Here is a 25,428-nt window from a genome sequence, read left to right as displayed (position 1 = left end):
TATTAACAGTTTGCAGAATTACAGTACATTTCAAGCACAAACTCAATACAAAGACTGTTAACTGTGAGTGGACGACCCAATTAAGCATTACACTTGTTTACAAGAGGGTCCACCTTGTTCAATTCATCACAAATTCGTCTGATCATCTGGGATTGTTTTGCACAACCTGACATATATTAAACTGGTGGCGGTGGTACCTATTATTATTATTATTACCCTTATTAATAATAATATTATTGTTGTTGTTGTTTATGTTATTATTATTATTATTATTATTATTATTATTATTATTATTATTTACATGGATGTATGTATTTAATTCTTTTTTATGGTTAAGGCTGCGTTTTGGCTGCGCAGCCAGCCTCCTCCACCACTCCACGGCGGCCCCTCCCACTCCACTCCAACAATTCAACAGCAGCAACATTCTTGACGAAATGAACAATATGCTCTGACTGTGTGTCCGCGCGGAATAGCTCTTCCTCCAGTAAGTTATCCAAAGATAAATAACGTAACAGTGGTTGTGTGTTGCGTGGTAGCCTTTTTGTCCCATTATTGTCTGTTGACAGTCTGTGGTTGTTGGTTAGTTAGATAACGTTAGCTTGTTAGCCAGGAAGGAAAGTTAGCAAGAAGAAAGAGGGCTGAAGTTGAGTTTAGCTAAAGCTAACAGTTCGTCTCTTTTTAGCTGGCTAAGAACATAGCTGACTGGTGAATTCACTGCTAACAAATTATGCCGAATTACAAATTAGTTAACTATCTATGACATGGTTGTTCAGGTACTGTAGCTGGATAGCTAATCTGAGTTACAGTTGGCCTAGTGGTGTCAACATTAGTATTGTTCAACAGTACTAAGACTACATGTTGATAGTAAACGTTGGTTATGTAATACTTTGTATCTATAGGCCTCCTCAAACTTGACAAAACATGAGCATTCTCAAGTTCACTTCCAGACTGTTGCTTTTTTTGTGCCATTTTCAATAAACTGACTTGAAATTTATTTAAAAAAAAATCCATGGTCTGTGGAGTATTTGGAGGTGAAATTAGAAGTCAATAAAGAAGTTTGAAGGGGGGAGAATAAACTAAAGCAGTATGTTTGCATTTGCTTCCAGTTCCTCAGCCTGGGTCCCACTCTGAAGGAAGAGAAGAGGGGAGTTAGGAACAACGTAGAGCGAGACATATCCCCTGAGAACAACCAACACAAAGGGACGCAGCACACGAGTCATGTCAGAGTCACCTCCTCTGACTCAGTCACCTCCAGGTGTGGAGGGGACCAAGGCAGAGGGGACCGCAGGACCTGTAACTGGGAACGGCGTTGCCAACGCCCAGCCGGGGGGCACGTCTGTTTCTCCACCCGTATCCGTTGCGCCGCCACCGCCTCCTGCTACCACGGCAACGGAGGATGAGGATGAGAGCGAGGATGAGTCTGATATCCTGGAGGAGAGTCCCTGTGGCCGCTGGCAGAAACGCAGAGAGGAGGTGAAAGAGAGATCACATATGATGTATAGACCAGTGGTTCCCAAAGTGGGGTCCAGACTCCGGGGACCCCCAGGGGTACCTGAGGGAGTTCCAGGGCGTCCCCAGCCAAACCAAAAGGACCATTATAGGTCTGTAACTCAGAGAGTGTACATTTGTACACTCTCTGAGTTACAGACCTATAATGGTGCACTCTTGAGTTAAAATAACATTGATTTTACAATATAAATTGGGGGTCCCAGAGATAGAAATGCCATTAAATGGCATGCCTAATGCATGTCAAACTGGGGGCCCTTGAAATTAAACTGGTTGTGAATCGCATGCCAGAGCTGTAAAAAGTCTTCTCTTATGGGGGTCCCTGGCATATCTTTTCAAATGGGGGTCTGCGGGCTGATTAGTGTCAATTTGCGAGTGCTTGACATGAACAAGTTTGGGAACCACTGTAGACTGGGATCGAATCCTTTTTTAGAGGTCCATTTGGGCTGCTCTAGAGCGGATATCACTTTAAGTCATTTGGTGGGCAGAAACCGAAAATCACACCCGTGTGAAGTGAGGGGCGCTCGTATCATCATGATTCATGATCATACATCATTTCATTCCGGCCAATCACAATTTGCATCCTCACTTTCCCGTCTTCAGCCCCTCCTATATACAGGTTTAATGTTTGTTTTTAGTTCAATGTTTGTTTTAAAAATGCCATCGATACATCATATTGTCCCTCATTACGTCATATTGTCTCTTTATTGTTAATGGTGTTTAATGTTTGTGTTGGCACCGTTTGTTTTACATCACCATTACATCACCTAATCAACATGAGTTAGACTTTAATATATTAGCGCCCCTCACTTAATAATAATAATATTAAACTTTATTTATATAGCACCTTTCATACAGAGTTGCAGTTCAAAGCACTGCACAGGCAGGACAGAAATCAGGTACTTTACAGTTAGGTCATAACATATCAGACACAGGTCATAACATATCAGACACAGGTCATAACATCAGACACAATCCACATAGTATGCAAATAATCATCAACATAAGAGGGGAATAAAAGGTCAGGCATAGAGTTAAAAATCACACCCGTGTGAACTGAGTGGTGTAAGGTCTTATATAGACTGATCAACTGTGGTCTGACGTAATGTAATCACACCCGTGTGAACTGGGTGACCATAGCAACCATGCTCATTTTTTGGTACGAACAGACACGTAAACTAACAAAGCTGAAATCACACCCGTGTGAACTGGGTGACCATAGCAACCATGCTCATTTTTTTTGGTACGGACAGACACGTAAACTAACAAAGCCAGTTGTAGGAGTGGTTTTCACCACTCAAAAATACATACATATAAGATCATGAAAATAACATTTATTAATTTAAGTCTAAGGCATTTGAGAGAATAAGCACGGTACCGGGGAACCTTCTATAAAGTGCTATGGGAGGATTGAGAAGGCCAATCTAAAGAGGTGTGTTTTTAATTTTTGTTGATGGAGTTGGCCTCTGTGATTTCCTGAGGAATTGTATTCCATAGTTTTGGTGCATAGAAGGCGAATGCGGCCTCTCCTATTTTCTTTAGTGGTTTCTTTTTCCTTTTTGTGTCAAGCTGTGGAGGATCTTAGTGTTCTGGATGGAGTGTATGGTGATAGAAAGTCTGTTATGTATGCGAGGCCTTGGTTATTTAGTGCTTTGTAGACTGAGTAGTGTTTTGAAATCTATTCTCTTCACACGGGTGTGATTTGTTTTTTCTCAATACGTACTTTGCTCAGCCAATCAAATCATCGCTATGGGGTACACACAAAGCTGGGCATAAAACGTACTCCTCCATAATGATTCCCCCCTTAAATTAATAATTTTGGTGATTCCGACAAGAAGTACTTCTTGGATTAGTTTGTATGGTATATGCATGTTTTATTAGAACTCGTAGCACGACTGGCGAGACCAGACTTCTCAGTTCGGCATTCATGTGGGGGAACAAAAACAATGCATCGCCAACCGGAATTCTACAGTAATAATAATAATGGATTTTATTTATAACGCACTTTATATTCGTCAGAATCTCAAAGTGCTACAGCAAATTAATAAAAGCAAAAGAAACAACACACCATTAAAAACATCTAATAGAACAGGAACATTTAAAACATAAGGGCAAGGCTATAAAAATGATTTGGTAAAAAGGAAAGTGTTTAGTCCTCTCTTAAAAGTGTCGACCGACTGTGGGGCTCTCAGGTGGGCGGGGAGAGCGTTCCACAGTTCGGGGGCGACCGAGCAGAAGGCCCGGTCACCCATGGTGCGTACTGCGTAGGTTAGTCTTTATGGGTTTGAGGAGGTTTGATGAGTGGAGGGAGCGGGTTGAGGATTGAAGGGTGACAAGTTCCTTGAGGTAGGGGGTGGGCGTTGCCGTGGATGCACTGGTGGGTTAGCAGGGAATGGGGAGCCAGTGGAGTGAGCGGAAGATGGTTGTGATGTGCTCGTATTTACGCACTCTCATCAGGATCCTAGCAGCACTGTTCTGAATGTATTGGAGCCTTTGAAGGCTCTTGCTAGGGATCCTGATGAGAAGTGGGAGACAGTAGACATAGTCAGTTCAGAGTTCACTCTCACGGTTTCTCGCCCAGAGCCATGTTGGAGAGAGGGAGAGAGAGAGAGAATGTATTGCCGTCTCAAAATGCCTACATCTCACCCCTCTAGCGACTAAATAATGAAGGGGTTAAACCTTGATTGTCGTGTGTTGCTGTCCAAGGTGCTTAAGGTGCACAGGGGATGGATGTGTTTTCCTGTTATGTTAATGTTCGAATGCTTTTGCAAACATAACATAGTTTATTAATGAATTAATAACCATCACACCGCTATAAAAATATCTAAGAAGCCCAGAGGTAAAACCAGTGCAGCTTTTTTTTTAAAGGGTAGGTCGAGCAGAAGGGGCTGGAGAAGTTTAGTTTTGTGGGGAGACTAGTTCTTTGAGGTAGGAAGGAGCGTAAATCGTGTATATATATATATATATATATATATATATATATATATATATATCCAATGATTGTGCATTACATTCACCCATTCACACACATTCATACACCGATGGCAGAGGAAACCATGCAAGGCACCGACCTGCACATCGGGAGCAATTATGGGTTCAGAGTCTTGCTCAAGGACACTTGGACACTGACTCTGGGGAACCTTGCGGTTCACATCGGCTGCTCTACAGGCCACTCTACCCTTTAGCCGCTGCCGCCCACTGTGGGTTTTTTGAGTGGTGTAAACCACTCCTACAACCGGCTTTGTTGGTTTACGTGTCTGTCCGTTTACGTGTCTGTCCGTACCCAAAAAATGTGCATGGTTGCTATGGTCATCCAGTTCACACGGGTGTGATTTCATCATTGTTAGTTTACGTGTCTGTTCGTACCGAAAAATGAGCATGGTTGCTATGGTCACCCAGTTCACACGGGTGTGATTTCATTACGTCAGACATTACGTCAGACCACAGCTGATCAGTCTATATAAGACCTTACACCACTCAGTTCACACGGGTGTGTGTAAACCACCACAATTCTGGGGCTCCTTGACATGATATAGTTTGAGAACCACTGACATAGAAACATGGTCAGGATTTAGAAGACATTTGTAGAATCGTGCTCAGGTCTAAATGGGTTAATGCAGTTGGACACACAACCCAGAATTTCTGAGTATTTGTAGTTGACCTGATGCTGTTCTCTGTTGGTGTTCACAAGTCACCTAATCATTTGACCTGATGCTGTTCTCTGTTGGTGTTCACAAGTCACCTAATCATTTGACCTGATGCTGTTCTCTGTTGGTGTTCACAAGTCACCTAATCATTTGTTTTCCATGCATTTCTGCTGCAGGTGAATCAGCGTAATGTTCCAGGTATAGACGCAGCCTATCTGGCCATGGACACAGAAGAAGGGGTGGAGGTGGTGTGGAATGAAGTTATGTTCTCAGAGAGAAAGAACTTCAAACTACAGGAGGTAAATATGAGTTGGGGCACAAGAAAGAGAGAGGATTCTATCTGGTTCACTATATAATATATAATATAAATATATAATATAATCAAATTTATAATCCATCATGCAGGGGTGTCACTTTCCAAAAAGAACAGATGAAACAGTATATCGACAGTCGACACGCTATCGATAGATATACAAGCTTACACCGTGTCATTTGGTGTACTGTAAGTAAGCCTTGCCGAGCCATGAGGCCCATAGGGCAGGAGCCTCTCTCCTGTTTCTGTAGCATGAGGCAGCTTGATGTACAAGTACACCCCCTGGACATGACGCTATAGTATGTCGCAGGAACTTAACTTACCCCCAATCCAACCCTTGATGAGTGCCAAGCAGGGAGTCACTGGGTCCCAGTCTTTGGTAACTATGACCCAGCCGGGGATCCAACCTTCCAGTCTCAGAGCGGACACTAACCACTGTAGGCTGTAGGCTTGTACTGTAGGCTTGTAGATCTGGTCTTTTTTTTATATGCTGCACCGTCATACTACAGTATAACCCTACTAGTTTGAGCATGTTTTGGGCTTTGTTTGCATCTTGCTAAACATTTACATAGTAACTAACCTACATAATCAGGTCTTGATTTGCCAAGGAAGTCACTTGCCTGCAATGTGTCACCAAGTTCTTCCATCAGTCCACTCCAACGCTCTCTCCATGTCATGAATCGCCAGGACTTATTTTTTGAATGGTAGCGATTCAGGGCTGGAGACAGGCTACCATTTGATGACATTTAGCCTCAACATGTTGTCCTAGGATACGATTTTAAACCCCTTATCCCTAAACTACTTTGCCTTTTTTTTTTTTTTTTACTATTTTGAAAAACATTTTTGAATACGTGTCAATGTATATTGGCTATTTTAACTATTCAAAAAGGATTCTTTATTATTATTATTAGCTATTTATTATTTAATTCATAATTCAGGTTTTCCTTTGTTATATATCTCTACTCATGGCTAGAATTAAAAACAAATGCACATCTTTTATTTAAAACATTTCCTCACCAGTCTTCTGACACGCGTACTGCTCGTCGTAATTGGTTAAATTATTATACAACGTATGCTAATTATGACGATGTGAATGGTGTCATTCATGTAGGCTATTTTACAAAGATTGTAGGCTACTTCCATGGATGATCCCAGATCATCCCACTGATAAAGACTCTACAATTCTGGCTCTGTGTACACAGTTACAGTATGCATAAAGCTGTATATACAATTATACACTGTATATACAATGTGGAAAAACCAGTGTGGAGTCATTCTGGTTGAAATGAACTGCTCTACTGTTGCCTAAGGGGCGTTGTCAGAGAAGCTGTTGGCTTCATGTATACATGAGGGCACTGAGATGCCGTAAAACGGTAACTCTCTGCCTCTCTGATCGTATCTCTCTCTGCCCCCCCTCCTCCTCTCTGCGTCTGCTTTATTCTAATTTCTAACTAGACTGGTTTGGAAAATTCAAAGCCAATGAAATTAGATGTACTGTTTTTTTCTTCCTAAAGGTGTCATTGAGTTATTCTATTTAAGTAAATACATAGTAACTATGTACTACTGTACTACCACTTAAAAATACGTGGTCCCTTGAAAAGACACCTATTCTCTCAGGCTTATGGCTGAGTTGGTTGGTTGGTTGTTCTTCTTTTGATGTAAAGTAAGAATGTTCACCCCAGAATAGGGACGCTCACGCTAGAGTTCATGTGGTTAAGTAAACAAACACAGTTTCTCTGCAGTGCTGTGCTTTAATCTGAATGAAACATACATTTTGTTTATTATGTTCAACACAGGCTATGAAAGAAAGAATATCCTTTATCGCCACCCTGACAATCTAACCACTAGGTGGCACCAGAGGATGATGACAATTTGCTGTCAGAAGTTTCCTTGTTGTACTGAGTTGAAATCTTTGTATTTGACAATGATGTCTGTGTGTGCAGCAGCCTGTTAAGAACTTGTGTCCATATACTGATCCATTGCAGACCCCCAACAGATAGTTTGTGTTGTGTTGGAGTAATCAATGGTTTTGAATTTGGCTTTGTTTATTATTTATTTGTATTATTGTGTATTTATATCTGAAGTGTTTGTCTCTATTTCTGCATTGTGTGTGTGTGTGTGCGTAACAGGACAAAGTGAGGGCAGTGTTTGACAACCTGATCCAGCTGGAACATCTGAACATCGTCAAGTTCCACAAATACTGGGCCGACCTCAAGGATACCCGAGCTCGGGTAAGTCTGATACAGATCCACTGACAGTCTGATACAGATCCACTGACAGTCTGATACAGATGCACTGTAAGTAAGTAGAGGCTTATTGTCGGTATCAGCCAGTGTTAGTTTTAGACAGTCTCTTGAATAGTTTTCATTTAGTTTTAGTCACATTTTAGTCACCTGGAATGTGTCTAGGAATGTTAGTCTAGTTTCAGTCGACTAAATATCATAAGATTTTAGTCTACTATATCTACAGGTGATTTAGTCGAACAAAATGTATTTTGGCGGGCCTTGATGCCGTCGTAATGGCTGATTTTACACTTGCTGAAAATAGCCGATCTACAAGCTCACGTCTCAGCGCGACACATTGTGGGCTTGTAGATCGGCTATTTTCAGCATGCAACTAATTGTAAAATGATTTATACTGGATCTCTTGTCCACTAGTCCCCTCCTAACATTTTAGTCTAGTTTTTATTTGTTGACGAAATTGTCAGTCATAATTTTAGTCATCATAGCTTAGTTTTCATTTAGTTTTCATTTAGTTTTCCTCAGTGAAAATAGGTAGTCGACGAACATTTTTTGTCTTGGTTTTAGTCGACGAAAACACTGGTATCAGCTAGCCCCGCTCGGGACCACCCGGTTTAGCTCTTGTCTTTCGCTACCCCGGAGGGTCCCGTCCCACCGGCGTCATGCTACATGCTAATTATAAAACGCATACAGATTTACCGTCGCATACCCCTTTGCTGCGCTGTGTGTGTTATAGTGACATGTTCCAAAAGAAGCATATAGGAGCTATAGGAGACAACGGAAACATCAATGTAACTTTCCTTTGGCGCAGAAGCCGTTAAGTATTTTGTGTGACCGTTTTGGCAGCTCTGAAATTCTCTCTTCCTTCCTTCCTTGACTTCCTTATTGACATCCCATTGTACCGCCTCCAGCGCCGGAACTGGCAAGATCAGAGGCAGGAACGTAGGGACTGACGCGCAGATAGGATGTCAATAAGGAAGTCAAGGAAGGAAGGAAGAGAGAGTTTCAGAGCTGCCAAAACGGTCACACAAAGATTAAAAATACGGTTTGAAAATGGGCTAAGTAGTAAACTAAATGAGTTGTTGATCTGTATCCGTTCAGTCAACAGCAGCACTCCCAGTATGTATAATGTAATAATAATACAAAGAAATGAATTGCTGTTATTAGATCCACCAAGGAGTTAATGTCCCCCTGTCTCCTAATGACTAGTGATGCACCGAATATTCGTCCGCAGAAAATATTCGGCAGATAATGTCTAAAAATGCATTTTCGTCCTATTCGGTTTCGGCCCAACTAGGCAGAAAATATATCACCGACTAGTGAATGCAATTAATGCATTCAAAAGAGCTGAATAAATGTTTTATGGACCCATAATAGTGATTATTATTTAAGTTAAGTTTTGCCATAAATCAGGTAGCTTTAAGGTACGGCCATGACAGCAATAGTAGGAAAAAAGATATATAATAATCATATTCGGTATTCGGTTTCGGCCAAGAATTTCCCTTTCGGTGCATCCCTACTAATGACATTTCTGTCTCCAATATCTCAACATTTGCTGTGCACGCTGCTCATTCATAGCCTGGTGAAACCACTCCCCCTGCCTGACAACATTTGCTGTGCACGCTGCTCATTCATGCCCCCGAGATGTAGACGCCTAGTAGTGTTGGTGACCCCAGGACCAGTGCCAAATAAACAGACTGGGGATATTGTTGGGCCTTGGCTGAGGATCTGTACTCTGCTGTGTTCATACTTGTTTACATACTGTACTGCCTGGTCTGGTTCCTCATGCGTTCACGTGACCTCATCCACAGGTGATCTTCATCACAGAGTACATGTCATCAGGAAGTTTGAAGCAGTTTCTGAAGAAGACAAAGAAGAATCACAAGACGATGAATGAAAAGGTAACGCCTAACATTAGTACACACTTCAGACGTCCCGCCGGCCGCCACATGTATGTTGTGTGACGTCATGTCGCTGATGTCAGTAGCCTCGTAGACAGTAAAATCCTCAGACAGAGTGTAGAAATGGAACCAAATGGACCTGTAACACTATGTGTAATTATAGCATTTTCAATCATATTATGTGTGTTTATTTTTTGCAGGCCTGGAAGAGATGGTGTAACCAGATCCTCTCTGCTCTCAGGTCAGTGTACAGCTACACTACATTAAATTATATTAATGCAGTATATTATTTCTATATGTTGGTTAAAGGGTGTGTGTGTGTGTGTGTGTGTGTGTGTGTGTGTGTGTGTGTGTGGGTGTGTGCGTGCGTGCGTGCGTGCGTGCGTGCAGTTACCTCCACTCCTGTGACCCTCCTATCATCCATGGTAACCTGACCTGTGACACCATTTTCATCCAACACAATGGACTCATTAAGATCGGCTCAGGTATTTATGGCACAATCAAATGGCAGCCGGTTATGAAGCTGGTGGTACATTGTTTATTTCCCCCCTTTTTCTCCCGATTTAGTCATTTTGCGAATTACCCCTATATATTTCGACCAGTCAAAGTTCTTCTCCAGCGAAATTTGATTTTAGTTTTAGTCATAGTCTTTTGAATAGTTTTCATATACATAGTTTTCATATACATTTCACATTTTAGTCACCTGGAATGTTTTAGTGTTAGTCTAGTTTTAGTCGACTAAATGTAATTTGATTTTAGTCGACTAAATCTACAGTTGATTTAGTCGACTAAAATGTATTTTGGCGGGCCTTGATGCCGTCATAGTGTGTTTTTACACAATAGAGCGGCTATTTTCAGCATGCAACCAAGTGTAAAATGACTTATATTGGATCTCTATATTGGTCCACTAGTACCTTTCTAACATTTTAGTCTAGTTTATATTTTGTGACAATTGTCGATATATTTATTATTTAGTCTTAGTTTTAGTCATCATAGCTTAGTTTTAATTTAGTTTCCATTTAGTTTTTGTCTGTGAAAAAAGTTAGTCAACATTTTTCGTCATAGTATTAGTTGAGGAAATCAACACTGTCTACCACTGAACTACCTCTCATAGCCTAACGTATCTTCTCTAAAAGTTATGTCCATCACTTTCTCTCCTCCTTCAAGGTGAAGGTAAACTTTATTGTCCACAAAGGGAAATTTTGCTTGGGCTTTCACCCCTGCTGCAGCCACACAAAACACATCAGTGACAAAAATCTAATAGAAATGCATAACACTACTCTACGTTTATCTCATATGCTGAAAACTTCACATTCCCTAAAGGTACACTAGCCGATTTTTTTCAATCTGAAATCTGATAGCACCACACACTACAGGATAATCGGAGCGGGCAGAGCAAATATCAAACATTCTTGATGTTTATCGGGCCGATCCTGATCGCGCTTTGAGCGGCCCGATTGAGTCGGGCACCCCCCGAGCGTCAAAAATGCCCGATTATCGGCTAGTGTAAGGCCACCTTTAGGGGACAGATGAGGACACCGGTAACTAGACCCCATGTTTTATCCCCCTAGTGGGGACTGGGGACTGGGGTCGATGTGGCCGGAATACATCTCCTTCCCGGGATTATGATTGCTGGTGGTTACTAACATTACTTCTATTGATTAACAATATTTACCATGCATATATGTATACATGTGTGTGTATGTGTATGCATATATCTATCTTTTTTCTTTTTCTTTATAGTTTTTGTGGCTTTATTGTATGTGTGTGCTATCCTATTCTCTATACATTTTGTGCATATATACTCTATCCTTGCATCTGTTTGCTGTCTCTGGATGGGGGGAGGGGGAAAAAAACTGAACTGTTTTGACTGAATTGCCTGTCTGTAATAACCTGTAAAAAGGAATACAAACAAAGTAAACACAGAAATGCATAACAGAGTGGGGACACAACATTACACAAGTGCACAAATAGTATGATTAATCTAACCTCTCACAAACACTGTTTCAGAGCATTGCTCTGCATTCTAGTTGACACCGGTACAAAGGATTTCCTTGCCTTCTATCTCTCCCTCCTCTCTTTGATTTTTGGTCTTCACTTCTACCCTTCTTTCTCCTCTTCCATCTTTCCTTCTCGTCTCTTTTGCTATTCTTGCTCTTCTCTACATCTCCAGTTGCTCCAGACACAATTAACAACCATGTGAAAACGTGTCGTGAAGAACAGAAGAACCTGCACTTCTTTGCTCCAGAATATGGAGGTATAGTGAAAGAATGTTCCCTTATCTATTAAGTTACATAAATGTTTCCCCACATGAACTCTGAGACCCGTTATGTAACTGTGTGAAGATGCAAGACAAACAGTTAACTTAAGACATTTTATATTTTAGCCTGATCAGAAAGTGAAGTTATTGTCCTTGCGGAAATGCGTTTTGTACTAAGCAGCAAAGTTCAGAAGTCCTATACTTGTGGGGACAAAATGATCTTGGTACTGTGTACCGCCGTCCTGATGGTAAAGGATGGTATTGACACTATAGTGGGTGAGTTGTATCCATAGCAATAGCTTTCCCCTTACTAAGTACCCCGGTCTCAATCATTACCCCAGCTATCTTGCTCATACATTGATCTTTTTATGGACTCTGTTGTTATTAATTAATGAACAGAAAGGAAAAAAAGGTCAATGCACTCTCAACAAACGATTGATGGAAGAGTACCATTAAACTTTATTCCACGTTATAATGTGCGTCTAAAATGCAGACTCTGCTGACCTTTCTTTGGTAGTTGATGATAGTTGATGGGTTACTGTGTTGTCTTGAATTCTCTGTTCCACTCTCTCTCGGTAGCTGTTGCTGATGTGACCACAGCTGTGGACATCTACTCCTTTGGCATGTGTGCCTTAGAGGTGAAGCACAACTCTAAAAACACACATCATTATTAGTCATAGTAGCTTCCAAAACAAGCTACCGTACTAACCTGTGCGCGTGCGTCTTGTAGATGGCGGTCCTAGAGATCCAGGGTAATGGAGAGTCCTCGTACGTTTCCCAGGAGGCCATCAACAACGCCATACAGTCCCTGGAGGACCCCCTGCAGAGGGTAAAGATAAAAAGAATGCGGTTACACAAACGTGTGTGTGTGTGTGTGTGTGTGTGTGTGTGTGTGTGTGTGTGTGTGTGTGTGTGTGTGTGTGTGTGTGTGTGTGTGTGTGTGTGTGTGTGTGTGTGTGTGTGTGTGTGTGTGTGTGTGTGTGTGTGTGTGTGTGTGTGTGTGTGTGTGTGTGTGTGTGTGTGTGTGTGTGTTGCCGTGCGTGCGCGTCCCGTCGCCTACAATATGTGTATATCCTACATATAGTAAATGTGAAAAGGCCAGACCAACGACAGCAGGGGCATCAAAGATCAACAGTGATCCTTCCAAAAAAGTAGTAGTAATCTCTGACAGAACTGCCTCAGTGCAGGGACGAGTCACCTCCTCATTTACACAACAACCACCATGATGATCTCTGTGTGGAAAATACCTTGACCGCACGCCCCTTCTCCTACTCCAGTGTATGCTGATTGGCTTGAAATTGACCAAATGCTGGCGATGGCAAAGCACTGATTAATTTGTTGAGTCAAGCCCCAATTTTATGCACGCTCCGAGCAGAAGACCCACACAAGGTTCCAGAACCCCTGCTGATTAGACCGACTGTCGGCTTGGCATCATTTATGAGATATTCACATCTCACGTGTGTGTAACAGAAATGACATCCCTTGTTCTCTCTCTGTGTGTGTGTGTGTGTGTGTGTGTGTGTGTGTGTGTGTGTGTGTGTGTGTGTGTGTGTGTGTGTGTGTGTGTGTGTGTGTGTGTGTGTGTGTGTGTGTGTGTGTGTGTGTGTGTGTGTGTGTGTGTGTGTGTGTGTGTGTGTGTGTGTGTGTGTGTGTGTGTGTGTGTGTGTGTGTGTGTGTGTGTGTGTGTGTCTCTCTCTCTCTCTCTCTTTCTCTCTCTCCAGGACTTCATCCAGGAATGTCTGAAGTGTGATCCTACCAGGAGGCCTACAGCCAGAGAACTACTGTTCAACAAGGCTCTGTTTGAAGTTCCTCAACTCAGACTACTGGCTGCACACTGCACTGTCAGCCACCAACGTAAGACACAGTATGATGATGTATGTTTATAGTTAGTCAGACACGTCGCATTGCGACACGCTGTTAACGTGTAAATCGCCTATTTCCAGTGCGTGACTCTAGTATAAACACGTATGTAAGTTTATATTCACTATGTTATAGTCAGTATGTTGTGGTTGCTATTGATGGTAGAGTTCTCAAACGTTTTCGGGCCAGGCCGGGTGGAAAGTATATGCTATATAAATTATTATTATAATTTTTTCCTCTTTTTTTTCGGGCGTAACATAGTCGGGCCGGCCCAGTTAGGGCCCAGTTAGAGCAGGCCTTCATTTTCAGGCCTGTTGGGAACTCTAATTTATGGTCATCATGCTGTGTTGATGCTTAGTATCTGTGACCAAATTTGACTGAGGGACTGCCATTGTTTTTTTCATGTCATATGAAAGCAGGGAATCATAGCTTCAAATTGACATATTGGTTGTTCAGTTTGACCCACCAGTTTTGGAGACATGGCTTATAGAGTAATGTCTTGGAGAAAACAGCGAGTTGAGAAAACAGGCTTGAAAGGTTCACTTCTGTGGACTCTAACATTACACCTAGCTACATGCATTTATTTCATATTTACATTACAATTTCAGCTCTGACACTTATTTCAGACATGCTCTAGTATGTGAAGAGTCTGCCTGTGCTATTAGCCCATTTTGGGCGGGAACCCCTTTTGGTGTTAGCATTATGTTATGCTTTAGCTATTGAAAAATAGCAGATCTACAAGCTCATAGCGCGCCACCGAGTGGCGCGCTACGAGCTTGTAGGTCTGCTATTTTTGAAAAATTGAAGAACCACTGACATAGAAACATAGCTTTTTCAGAAAACTGTCAGGATGTAGAAGACATTTTTAGAATCTGATCTCAGGTCAAAATGGGTTAACTCATTTTGGGGAAAAAAAAGGTTTTTCTCTGGTGAAAAGCTGGAATTTGTGTGATGGCAGGCTCTGAGTCAAATCTGGTCACATTTGTTTCTCCAGACATGATACCTGAGAACGCCTTGGAGGAGATCACAAAGAACATGGACCCTAACCTCATCATTGCTGAGATCAAAGATGGAGTGCAGTACAAGTAAACTATTTTGACTAAAGCGATGCAATGTCTGTATTAGGCTGGATGTTTCTTTATTTTATTTATATTATCTCACACCGTAGTTGCTCATATCTATCTACTACAGTTCATAATCTTGATCAGAAACTGTATTCAGAATCAGATATGATCCACCAGATATGATCCACCTTCACTTAATGCGCCCCTCAGGTTAATATCAGAATACTGATATATTAATGATTTCAGCTAATTACTAGTATTAAAATGTTATTGTCTTTTTTTTGTATGTCCAATGTATTTGTATTTAGTTCACAAAGTCAAAAATAGCAAAACATTATTCAGGATTTCAATTCAAATATAGAAAAAATAGCTGATCTACACGTGTTTTGAGCTTGTAGATCGGCTATTTTTGCTACGACAGCTAATATGCAATGTGGCTCACTGGAGTGAGTGTGGAAATACAGTGGCCCTCTCCATGGTCAAAGTTGCCCACCCATGATCCATACGATACGTAATGTAGTTCTGTGATCATCAATGTGTTTCTCGTGTCTTCAGACTCTCTCAGTTCCCTGCCTTGGAGCTGGATAAATTCCTGGAGGATGTGAGGTGAGATACTATAAAGTTCTGCAGTATACTATCTAGCCACACGGGGGCACCACAGGACTAGTTTCTACTTTTCTTTACTTCACCTGTTTCCAGAATGGTTCAACATAATATATATATTTTTTTATCCTCAGTCTCACCATCTCATTTCCTTTCCCTCTCTGTTAGGAATGGTATCTATCCCCTGACAGCGTTTGGCCTGGCGCGCCCTCAGCAGCCTCAACAGGAAATGGTCCAATCTCCTATTGTCACTCCCTCAGTCAAATCGCCCACACCTGAACCTGCAGAACAGGAGACACGCAAGGTGCGTGCGTGTGTGTGTGTGTGTGTGTGTGTGTGTGTCCCGGGGACGCCCACACGGAGTTGCACCACTTACTTTGCACGCGTGTGATTTTTTTTATTTTTACAAAATGATCTGTTTGCTCATCATGTGGAGTATAATGTGTTTTAGAGTGAGCAGTGGAAAGCCTGAGAAAGTTAACAGAGTCAACTCACATAACATGAGATTTGCTCACTGTATGTAGAGTGTAGACAGAGGCTTTTAGACAGGTAGACGGAGGCACAGAAGACTTAACGTTTTTCACATTCTGTGTAGATACTATACTCCACAAGATGAGTGAACACAGTTCTGAAAATCAACACAGACATAGTCAACAGTGATGTTGATTTTTGAGGGGTGCTAGCCCCTCCTATGCCCATCTTCGTGTGTTTGTGTGATGATTTGATTGGCTGAGCACCGCATAGTGATGATTTGATTTGCTGAGCAAAGTACGTATTGAGGATAAAAATCACACCTGTGTGAATTGAGGGGCGCTCTTGTCATCGTACAAATTTACGTCATATTTGACATTTGACCTAATTTCTCCTTTCATTGTCGATGGCAAATATTGAGATGTGTGTGGACAAAGAATTTATATCAAAAAGTGAGGACAGAAAAGTGAAGACGGAAAAGTAAGGACGCAAATTGTGATTGGCCGGTGTGAGATGAACAGTGGTGTCATGCTCGTAGAACGCAGTACCACGCTGTGGTACCAGTCATTTTTTGACGTGCACGTGCAGGGACGGAACGAAACGGTGCATGTGCGTGCACGCCAGAACACGACGCGTCCCCCTAGATTCAAGAGAAGATGCACCTAATCAACCTCACGTCACCAGACCTTACCAGACGCACAAAGTACCCAGTGGTCTAGGTTTACTGCTCCCCTATTTTCACGCCGCGTCAAGTACCGTACGTGACGAATCAAATGGATACCACTTTGCATAACAACAGGACAGCTTTAACTGTTTATACCTGAGCGCACGGTAAGCATGCATGCACACTTACAGCAGTAGGCTATGGCTCCAGTAGGCTACTGCTGCTGTGTGGTGTTCTGCACACAAGAAGAATGCCTCCTCCAGGCTCCAGAACAGATTCATTCGTCCAAAGCAAACTTTTTAGTTTTGCTAGTGTGCAGTAAAGATGTTTGTCTGACTATTTTAAGTCTACTTTTGTGTTTGTGTCTAAAACTCTCATGCACTATTTAACAATAGGCTATATCAGCTGTTCTGTGTGTTGTGTTCTGCGATGCGCGCGTGCACGTGGCGTCATTAAAACGCTGTGGTACCAGTTTAAAAAAACACCATGACTCCACTGGAGATGAAGTATGATGATAAGAGCGCCCCTCACTTCACACGGGTGTGAATCCTTTCTGTACCTTACCCTGTCTGTTTTCTGTAGGTGGTTCATATGCAGTGTAACATTGAGCCTGTGGAGGAAGGTGCCAAACATCATGTAAGTCTATTTTACAGTTCATTGACGAGGACACAAACCAAAACCCTGACATAGTAGTATGATCTTGTTGGGGATACTGAATTCCACAATGTAATTTCTCCCTGTTATTGTTTCCTTTCATAATGTAGTACAACTAACTAGTAACTACTGTACATTATGTAAGGGATAATATCTGGCTAGGTGGTCATATTCCCTGAAGGGAGTTGACCACCTAGCCAGATATTATCCCGCTTATTACAAAAAAAGTATTCCATAAGTTTGCGCTGGCTGCGTCTGGCCAGCTGCAGGGCTGGAAAACAAGGAAGTGAGTTGATCAAATAGAATCCATTTTCGGGTATTGCTTTGTCTATTTTTCGCTCAATGTTAAATGTAAATGACATTGTGTGTCACTAGTGTGTGTGTGTTCACATGGCTGTCATGTTGGAAACGGCAGTAAATCAAGTGGGGCGCACCGCGCAGCTGGTGCTCAGGGGGTTTGATTAGGCAGAGGTCTGTTATAGAGTGGAGCGGTCATTATCAAGACATCAGCGATTGACCAATCAGAATCAAGCATTCAACCAGCCATGTAATAAAGCTAGCTAGGTAAGCTAACGGTAGACCAGCAGTGTGGTAATTACAACAACAAGCTGAATTGATGTATCCTTCTGACAGCTGACGTTACTGTTGAAACTGGAAGACAAGCTCAACAGACATCTAAGCTGTGACCTGTTACCAAGTAAGACACACACACACACACACACACACACACACACACACACACACAAACACGGGACGCGAATCAGTCATGCTATGTGTAATCTTGCGTAGCCAGACAACTATTCCACAATATCTGAATGCTATATTGAGTCTGAAAGGAACTACACCTCCCAAAATCCAAACACGGAAGCTGGCATTTCCGTTCACGAACATATATTTTAAAATATCTTTCCATTTTCTGCAAAGCAGCAAGCAATATATGCTTAGATGATTTTGACTTATATTAGGGTCAATTTGTGTGATCTAAAGACGAAACGGAAGTGGGTTGGGGGGGCTTCACATCCGCTTTGTCGCTTGATCATGATCAGAGCGCCCGTGCTCCAGACCATTATGACCGGACGCATTCGGGCATTGTGGGAGGCAGCAGTCACAGCAGACTAGGCTGTATGTAAACACAGCATGGTGCTGGCTTTCTGTCACAGATCTTTCTAAAACAAATTAAAGAAAATAACTGAAGGCCACTTGCCACTGTACTGAGACACTGTGATATTTTTACACACATGACGTACATTGTAGCCGGGTCACTGTCACGTCTCAGATTTTGCCACAGAATGTGGTGCCTGTGTGTCTCCAAATGTGCACTATGTTGCATGTGTTCTTGTGGTGCCTGTGTGGCCCTTTATGCACACACTCTGTTGCATGCGGGGCCTGTGTGGCCCCTTTCCAACACACTGTTGCATGCGTGTGAAAGTGAAAAGTGGGATTCCAGTGAGAGGTGTGAAGATCAGATGAAGGCACTTTGAGATTGTTATGGACAGATGCAAAGTTAGACATCTGTGTGTTTGTTTGCTTGCTTGTTTGTTTTGTTCTTAATATTTCAATGGGTTTCAAACACCCTGGTGTCTTTGACACAAAGGTTTTTGAAAACATTTTGCTATAAGAACAATGTCTTGGACGGTGGTGCTAAAGTTTTGTTTTACCCCGTCTTGCTGAAAGGGGAAATGGGACACACAACACAATTGTTCTGATGGTTAAAATATGTGTATGGGAAGTATGATTAAACACACACACACACGCACGCGCGCGCTCGCACACACACACACACACACACACACACACACACACACACACACACACACACACACACACACACACACACACACACACACTGGTATGACAGGCATGTGTAGTGTTGCAGGCGTGTAGAGAATGTTTAGCATGTGTAGAGGCTGCTACTGACAGCTGTCGCTTTATTGGGGTAGGAGTTGACCATCCCTCCACTAGAGAGGAACTCTCTCTTTCTCACACACTCACACACACACACCCTTTCATATCTCTCCTGCTGCTCTCCTGCTATCAGAGGGTTTTCTTTTATACTTTTCTTATCAATGTAGCTTGATGGCAAAGTCCAATGTAGCAGTGCACTGAGCCACGAGTTAACTGCGTTTCACCTCTCCCAGGAGAAGTGTAAATGATAAAGTTATACCATTATGCGCTCATTGCGTTGAGCATACGGTCCTCCACTAGCTCCAGTATCCTCCCCTAACCCTGTTCACCATAATTATGTAATTATTTATTATTATTATTATAATTTGAACCTCACCACACCGACCTGAACGAGGGAAGTAACCGCCTCTCATTGGAATCCCACTCTCACTTATACGCACTGATGTAACACACGCATGCATACACAGACAAACACATGGGCACGCTGTTCTATTAGGATCACTTTTTTAGAGTGTATTCTCTTCCTCTTCTCCCCGGTCCACCTGCACTCTGACTGTCAGAGCTGCACTTTTGAACTGCAATACACATACGAATAAAGCAGGGTACAGGGTACAGTGTGTTTGCCACTGACATCACCAGCTAATAATGTGCAAAGGAAGACGAGACTACAGTAGTCGTAAACAAACCTACCGACCTATTATTAAAATGTACAGGATCTCTGCAGAAAAGAAATGTCTTATTTCATAAGAAAGGGGACTATGTTGCTCAAAAGTGAGTGTAGAATGGTCAAATAAGTCGAGTTGTCCCCATACCATTTTTGTCAGACCGAGTACAAGTAGTAATTTTTAGTACTCGTAATACCAGTATCGGTAACTATCGGAACAACTCTACAAATAAGTGAAAACACAAACGTTTGAACTCGTCAGTGCCTGGATGCCATATACACAGTAGATATTGTATGTCTGAAAGACACATCAATAACTTTTGAGGTGACCACCTCCAGTGTGTTCCTAGACTATCACCCCTAGCCCCTGTCCCTCAGACCTAGCCGTGCTGCTTTTTCTTTCTCTTATTCTGAGTACAGCTAGTTTATTAAAAGCCAGCCGACCATGAAAGCTGCTCTCTGGCAGGGTCTACATACTGTACCAGGGATGGGGGATCTGTCCAGTTTGGTTAAAGCCAAGGTTAAACTGGAATGGTTTTGTGAGCCTGTGAATTAATTAAGTCAGTTAACCCATTCTGGGCGGGAACCCCTTTTGGTGTTCTAACACTTCTGGATGGGAACCCCTTTTGAGGTTCTGTACAGTATTCAAAAATGTAAAAAAAAAATGCTGATTTATAAATATTTGAAGTTTTTCAGAAAACTTAGGTCAGTATTTAAGGTTTTTAGGATCGGCCTCAGTCCAAAATGGGTTTAACTAAATAAAAACGCCTGGGTTTCCGAGGCTAGTTAAAGACTTATTCAGGGATCCAAAAGTTGGCTTGGATGAAATAGAAATGTGTTCCTAGAGTACCTTTGTTAGCCTGGAAACCAGATGAATCTGCCGGTGCAAAAATATTATTCTGGCAATGCTAGGCGACCTGTATCTGTGATGTGGATCAGCTGTGAAAACGGTGAACAGGACATGTTGAATGTTGAGTTCTCCGTCTTCTTCTCAGGTTCTTTATTGTTTGACAAGTAGAATCAATCCAGCACAGTTAAGCTTTTGTAAATGTTTCAAACAATAATGTGTAATGCTTATTCTTGGTGTGCCTCTGCAATGGCATTTGACCGGGTGAGGCTAGCCTGAAACTTTACTGACATCCTTGAAGGGGAGGTGGTAACTCTATTACGCTGGAAGGGTGTGTGTATGGCTGCGTTGGGGCTTGTGTGTGGTTACACATTCTAAGTGCCTTGCTGTATGTGTTCTGTGTTTCAGATGAGAATGTTCAAGAGCTGGCTGGTGAGCTGGTACAACTGGGCTTCATCAGTGAGGTAAGAGGGAGGGGGTGGGGGGGTAATTGAGCTTGATATATTTATCCTAAAGTGTTATTGAAAAGTGTGGTGACCCACTGACCCCTCATTGCTCAATGGTCTCTTTACCTACGCAGCCGTGCCCACACCAGCAGTAATGTACAGTACATGAGTCATGCACATATATGAAATACACCCACCAACAGTTATGTCCACTCCAGCTCTGTGAGATGGAATATTTCAACATTTATTCTTTATTCTTATTAACATCTGCTTTTCCCTACATACTTTAATATATAGTCTGTAGACGCTGACATTATCCGTGTCTGCATGTGTGTACACAGTATTTGGAATTGTTTGTTGGATCTTAACCATAGTTTTTGTATACATCTAATCTATCTGACTCAAAATCTAACCCGACTGAATGTGTTTTGTGTCACTAGATGGACCAAAGCAGATTAGCATCTGTGCTAGAGGAGGCCTTCACAAAGTTCTTCAACAGGAATGGTTCCCTAAATCCTGTTACGGTGTCTTCATAGGGGTCTGTGCGGTTACAGACTCTTCATACAAATCATTGCTGTTACTCTTTCTTCATAATGTGTCAATGCTGTTACCATCTTCAATATGGACCCTGTTCTACTTCTGAATTTTCCTGTTGTCGGTTTTTTCCGCTAAGGCTGAGAGGATGCCATTAATGAGAGAACATGGAGGTGTCAAAAGAAACGTTCAAGCTCTTTCAGAAGCCATACGCAATGAATTGTATGCAGTGTATCATTTTACCTTATGGCGGGATCTGCTATTTATTTGAAGACGAGCTGAAAGTTTCCTCATTAATATAGTTAATGGTCTCATTAGTACTTCAGGAGTATGTGATGTGAGTGGGTTAGTACTAGTTGTCAAACATAACCATGCCCATCTAGACCAGCTTGTCAAAGGTTTACATTAACACCCACAACCTGTAAAGCAGTGGCAATTGGTTGCATAGAGTCGTGGATGCTGTAGGTGATGGTTATGAGTGGTTTGTCTAATGAGTCTGTCTTCTCAGGGTGACAGAATGTATTTCTAACTTGTATCACAGGCCGATGCATTTCAAACCCCTCCCCCTAGCTGACTGAATCTCCTCATTAGATCAGTTCTACTCCTCACTCACCTCACTGAGCCCGGTCTGATCTACAGTACACCTCCAGCCCATCACTACCAAATATAGACGTTAAGGAAACCGGTCAGAATAGAAGGCATGGTTTCTACTTGCAAATTCCACGTTAGAAGAATGTAACGGTAAATACAACTTGACCCAAAACTATTTAGTCCAGTAATAATGTAATTTGACCTCTAACTAATTGCAAAAAAACCAAACTCAACTGATTTTGCATCTTCAATATATCCTGAATAACAGAAAGAAAGTTGCCTGGAATTGTCTGAGGGGAAAGTGTTGAAAATGGCCTGTACAGTATGGCCACCATTGACATCCTATTATAAGGCAATATTTTCTAAATTTCCTTATGCTTTAAGTAGCATGTGACATATCAAACTAGGTTGTTGTCATGATGCTGAAGCCATTCCAAGCATTAGTTTTGCATAAAAACACTCATTGGGCTAAATTTGGCCATAGCAACTTGCCAAAATGTAATGAGGTCAGCACATTTGGGCAAGTTGCTATGGCCAAATTTAGCCCAATGAGTGTTTTTATGCAAAACTAATGCTTGGAATGGATTCAGCATCATGAAAACCCCCTAGTTTGATATGTCACATGCTACTTAAAGCATAAGGACATTTAGAAAATATTACCTTATAATAGGATGTCAATGGTGGCCACACTGTACAGGCTATTTTCAACACTTTCCCCTCAGACAATTCCAGGCAACTTTTTTTCTGTTATTCAGGATATATTGAAGATGCAAAATCAGCTGAGTTCGTTTTTTTTGCAATTAGTTAGAGGTTGATCCTGTATTTTCCATAGATTTCCTGTACTAATTGATCAAAATGCATCGTAGCAGTTCAGTCCCGTTTATGACTCCTGACTGTTCTTCTGTCGAGTTAAGATGTGACATGGTTACTGTGACATACAAGTCAGTGTTGGTGGTTTTCAATGTATACGTCGGTATTGTGTTATTTAGCCTTTTAAGTTTCTGTATGGTTTGCCTTGTAGATGTCTGTGCAACACAGACACGCCTTAAGGTTCTCTCTCGGCTCTGTTTAGGTCACATTTGTATGTTATTTTATGTGTTTGCTGCTCAGCGGGTGTACACGTGCACACATGCTACTCTGCCTTGAGTTGACGGTTGTCCCCTCAGTTTGGCCACACAGAGTTAGACTGTGTGTGCACGTGTCCTGAACCTAGCTGCCATACTGTGGAAAGAGAAGCCAGCCTTCTTCTCGCTTACAATTCATGGAAGATGTCAGGAGTTTTATTTATGTTATAAATGTGTCTCTTTTTTGTTCTTTTCTTTTTTTAAACAAAGGGTTTACTGTGGTGTGAGACCACACTGTCTGGAGACTGAGCCAATACAATACTGTACTGTTACTGTTCCTTCTTCTTTGTTGTGTTGATAACTGACCATAGGTGCAAAAATGGCAGTCGCCTGGCTTGATGTCAGTGAGTCTACTGACACTGATTTAAGAGACCCCTACTCCAAGGGTTGTTTACACCCTTGGAGTGACTTTACATCAGAGAGATGTTCTTTTGAATTTTAATAATAATTATATAGTAGAATTTGGCCCATGACATAATATGAACTAAGGGTCCACCACGAAGCTGTGGTTTAATATGTGGATGAGGTCAAATCAGAAGCGCGCCATGTTTATGCATCTGGTCAGTTTTGAAGACACGTTTGATCTTGAATCACGAGTCATTTAATGGAGAGGGTTTGGTCATCCATGTTTATATCCCAGATGTCAAGTCAGTGCCTTGATTTACGATTAGGGGAGACATCAGTGGCTTATCTTGTAGAATATTTTACCTTGTGTTGATGTTTAGGTAATTACTTGTGTCGTGGGTGTCGCACACAGACGATAGCCAATCTACAAGCAGCTCTGCTATTTCTAGGGTGAGACACTGGCACACAACCAAGTATAAATCAGGAATTATGTCCACAACAAGCTCCTAGAATAACAGACACATAGAAATTCACTATTCATAAAATGGTGACGAGTAACTATAATAGTGTGACCTTTCGGGCAGAGTTTCTGCTAAGAAGGTTTACTTAGAAACGACCACAGACATAAACATTTGGCTAACTACACTTAGCTAGCTTGCTGATGGATGGAAACTATAGATGTCAAACCCTCTCTCTCTGTAGATCACCTTATCACTCTCTTAAGGATGAATATATGTGATGGTTACATTGTTATACTGTCATCCTTGCGGACCAGGGCCCGTATGACTTTTATATGGTATGAAATATGTTAACTTTAGTTGTGCTTCTCTTGAGCAGATTTTTGTTGAGATCAGATGAATTGAGGTCTCCTCCTGATGTAATTACTTTAACATATTCAGCTATTGTGGACTGGTCTGCATTCTTGCTATACTGTAGCTCATCTGATCACATTGATTTAACCTTATTTTATTCTCTTATCTACATTTCTATTTTTGAAACGGTCAGATTGTATAATCCAAAGAGATGCTGCTCTAAGGCAAGTCAGGGGTGTGTTTATCTGTCTCCTGTACATGTTAAACCAATATGACCATCAATGAAGCCTTATAATGATGCTCTCTCATGTTCACTGTATTTTTATCTTCAAACAAAACCTTTTCTACCCAAAGTGGTGTTGGAACAATTGATATGAATTGGTCATTGGGGTGTTATAGATGTGATCTATTGATTGCACTTTACCTGTGTTTGTTCTGACACAATTGATACATGTATGACACTTTGCGCGCATGCGTCTGTTTTCTGACAGACTGTAATGTAGCTGGAGAGAGTGAAAACCATGAGATTAGGCCTATCGGTATGTACTTTGGGTATTCTTTCAAATAAACATGTTAAACAAACTTACGAACTGTTTATTCATCAGAGCTAAGTATTACATTACGCCATGTCTTTTTATTTTTATCTCCCCCCCATATTCTATTGTTGTGGTTCCAGGACAGTTCTTGCGGTTACAGGGGATCCCCAGTTCAATTATTTATAGGAACCAAATGGACTCTGTAACTGTTTAATTAAATTAACACAGCACATTTTACATCAAATGGGGGTTCTGAGTGACTCTGGTCTGACTGACCATAATGCAAAGGGGGGGGGGGGGGGTTGGGGGGGACACTGGCCTATAGGCGACCTGCAGGAATGTAAACTGCGAGATCTTGGTTATGAACGGATCCAGTTACTGCTGATAACATTCTAACATTGAAACTTAATGAGTAACTTGTCTAGCCTCGGAAGTGCACAG

General features: G+C 41.8%; 1 protein-coding gene across 1 annotated transcript; it reads left to right on the top strand.

Moving 5' to 3' along the window:
• Positions 1 to 365: 365 nt before the first annotated feature.
• LOC306920906 (nuclear receptor-binding protein-like) lies at positions 366 to 25,033 on the top strand. The gene is made up of 18 exons (XM_079497888.1): positions 366 to 484; positions 1,107 to 1,473; positions 5,330 to 5,452; positions 7,596 to 7,697; positions 9,518 to 9,607; positions 9,808 to 9,848; positions 9,998 to 10,092; positions 11,781 to 11,864; positions 12,447 to 12,505; positions 12,598 to 12,696; positions 13,589 to 13,721; positions 14,722 to 14,812; positions 15,347 to 15,397; positions 15,563 to 15,698; positions 17,112 to 17,165; positions 17,817 to 17,880; positions 21,008 to 21,063; positions 21,486 to 25,033. Exons 2-18 carry the CDS (start codon positions 1,219 to 1,221, stop codon positions 21,579 to 21,581), a joined length of 1,629 nt encoding a protein of 542 aa, XP_079354014.1. The 5' UTR covers positions 366 to 484; positions 1,107 to 1,218; the 3' UTR covers positions 21,582 to 25,033.
• Positions 25,034 to 25,428: the final 395 nt, after the last annotated feature.

This window comes from Electrona antarctica, assembly GCF_951216825.1.
Source record: "Electrona antarctica genome assembly, chromosome: 3".
Taxonomy (NCBI): Eukaryota; Metazoa; Chordata; class Actinopteri; order Myctophiformes; family Myctophidae; genus Electrona; species Electrona antarctica.
The sequence above is the reverse complement of the archived record's forward strand: the minus strand, read 5'-3'. Positions and strand labels throughout refer to the sequence as shown.